The sequence below is a fragment of the Pundamilia nyererei genome, unplaced genomic scaffold (assembly GCF_000239375.1).
Source record: "Pundamilia nyererei isolate P.nyererei 1_Seehausen unplaced genomic scaffold, PunNye1.0 scaffold00359, whole genome shotgun sequence".
In the NCBI taxonomy this organism is placed as follows: Eukaryota; Metazoa; Chordata; class Actinopteri; order Cichliformes; family Cichlidae; genus Pundamilia; species Pundamilia nyererei.
The window spans coordinates 190601-193039 of NW_005187760.1; the positions used below are offsets into that span (position 1 = coordinate 190601).

At 33.9% G+C, this 2439-nt stretch overlaps 1 protein-coding gene across 1 annotated transcript in view; it reads left to right on the forward strand.

The window, feature by feature from the left end:
* vegfc (vascular endothelial growth factor c) overlaps nucleotides 1–659 on the forward strand; it is a 112234-nt gene extending 111575 nt beyond the window's left edge. Inside the window, exon 7 of the mRNA XM_005752433.1 lies at nucleotides 174–659. Coding sequence (XP_005752490.1) covers nucleotides 174–282 — 109 coding nt within the window. The 3' untranslated portion in view covers nucleotides 283–659. The remainder of the gene's footprint in view (nucleotides 1–173) is intronic.
* The last annotated feature ends 1780 nt before the right edge of the window (nucleotides 660–2439 follow it).

Genomic DNA, 2439 nt, shown 5'->3' on the forward strand with positions numbered 1-2439 from the left:
ATATATATATATATATCTATATATATATGTATCTGTATATATAGGCATGATATATGCCTATGAGTGTATGTAAACAGCTAACTAAAACTGTACAATACATATCCTGACCTACACTGGACTGTTAGTGGTTTTGAAGCTAATCCTGTCCTGTCTTTTTTGTTTTTTCATTGCAGTTGCGTCAGGCCTTCCTGTGAAGTAAGAAGGCGAAGGTGTGAACCAGATTTCTTCTTCAGCGATGAAATATGTCGCTGCGTTCCATCCCACTGGAGAAAGATAGACTAACCTCCATGCTATGGGACATTAACAAGATTATATTAAACTTTAAAAAAAAAAACTATTTATCACCCATTCTCCTCAGATCTACTGGTCATAAGTATCCCTATTAGATGTGGGGGCAGCTATGTGTGTGGGCCCTAAAAAATGTGGCGAAACCTTAGTGATTAGGATGAAGATATGGGAAACTGATGAGTTGAAGGTGATAAATGCACTGATTTTGATATAAAGATATTTTTATGGGAGACTGATCTGAGATGAACATTGGAAGGAAAGACACTTTTTCTAAGATACTGTCTAAGTAATTTCTCTTAAAATATTTGAGGGGTTTTTGTATCAATTATGTCGCAGTATTCTTATGTCAGATATTGATTATATAATTTATTAAAGGTTATTTTTCAACTTTCTTGCAATTTCTGTATTTTTCATAAAAATACACCGATCAGTATTTTTGTATCATATAAAATATATATGTGAAATAAAGTATACTGAATGTTATATATTGTTAATTTAGGTTGTTATCCAGTCTGTTATCTCAGCTTTCACAGCAGAACAGATCACCAGTTTATTGCTGGGCTAACACAAACAGACAGACAGCCTTAAATGTTCATAGTAACTGGTAATTTTAAATTACATAGCATGAATGTCCTATGGGAGGATACCCGGAAGAAGTCCACACTGTTCCAGTGAGAACACTCAAACTCCACAAATAAGCTCTCTGGCAAACCATAGTGGCAGTGTTATTGTTACAATGTCTAAACACAGACATTATGATCAAGAACCATGTTTTTCCAATTACAATAGCTGCAGCTAGTGACTCTGAGGATGCAAGGCATGTTTAAGGCATGTTTGATAGATATTACGTAGATATTTTACAGAGCAGTTGTTTGAGCCGTTTACACAGAAATGAAATGTAAACTGTATACTCTGGCAATGGCATTTATTCTTCCCGTATCTAATCAACGTACTCTGAGTAGATCTTGTGAGGAGGATCACACTTATCTCTGTCTTTTCTGTTATTTAGAAATCCAAATTCTCTTGATTCTATAAAAAATGAGCAGAGAAAAAGCCAATTTGCAGGTTCACAGTTTGGGCAGGGATTGCCTCTGGGGCTCGGCTTTCATTTCAAACTGTCAACATATTAGGTCCAATCATCTGAAATGCTCATTTTACAGAAAATGAAGGGAAGAACCACTTATCTCTTCTGCACAAAGTTTTATACCTGGTCATCTTTTCTCCCTGCTTTCTAACTGGATGTCACATCCTCTGAGTTGACACCTCACCTATGATGACATCCAATCACATCTAATCACCTGATTTCCAGCCACACCTTATAATCTGACTATCTGACTTTTCCGCATGCATAATTTAAAACAAAGTTTACATTTTAAAATCACATAATCACATTTTCTTCTTTTCTGTTTTTCTTAACATAGAAAATTCCGTTATTCCGTTATCCGAACATTCAGTCACATAATATTATATTTTACTTCATGTTTCATTAAGCTCATACAATTTTATCGTCAATTAGATCTATCCTCAGTTCATTCTCACATGAAAATCGATTTCTACATAATCTCCTTTCAATCTAGTTATATAACAATACTTTCTTTTACTTGTCTTTGAAACTGAGTTTGTTGATCACAATATGCTCAATACAATTTCTTTTATTAAAATACATACATTTAAAAAGTCATACATTGTTTTAGATTAGTGGCTCTTTGGTGTCGCTCAATCACCCCGCCCATCCTTCCAAGGCCGTCTTCACACAGACTCAGTGTGAGGCCTATCCTAGAGTCATTACTGTATTTCTCTTTTTTGTTATATCTGTTAAATCTATACCTGGTTATTCTCTGATCTAGATTAAGCAACTAAGCATCAATTAACTATGAGCAAAATCACATTTGAAGTATTGTTCTATGTTCAACAATTGCGACACTTAATACCATTTCTCTTGTCTTATCTTTCATATTCTTGCAGCATTACACATACACTAATCTACCTAGGTCAAAGCTGGATCATGTCTATGCACACGAAATCCAGAAAGAATACTTTTCATTACTCAGTTCATTTTTCATTTAACTTTTATTTTATCTTTGATTAAAAATAAAGTATAAATTATTTACTATTAGCAAAGGAACTTCCAAAAACCCAAGAGTTACATTT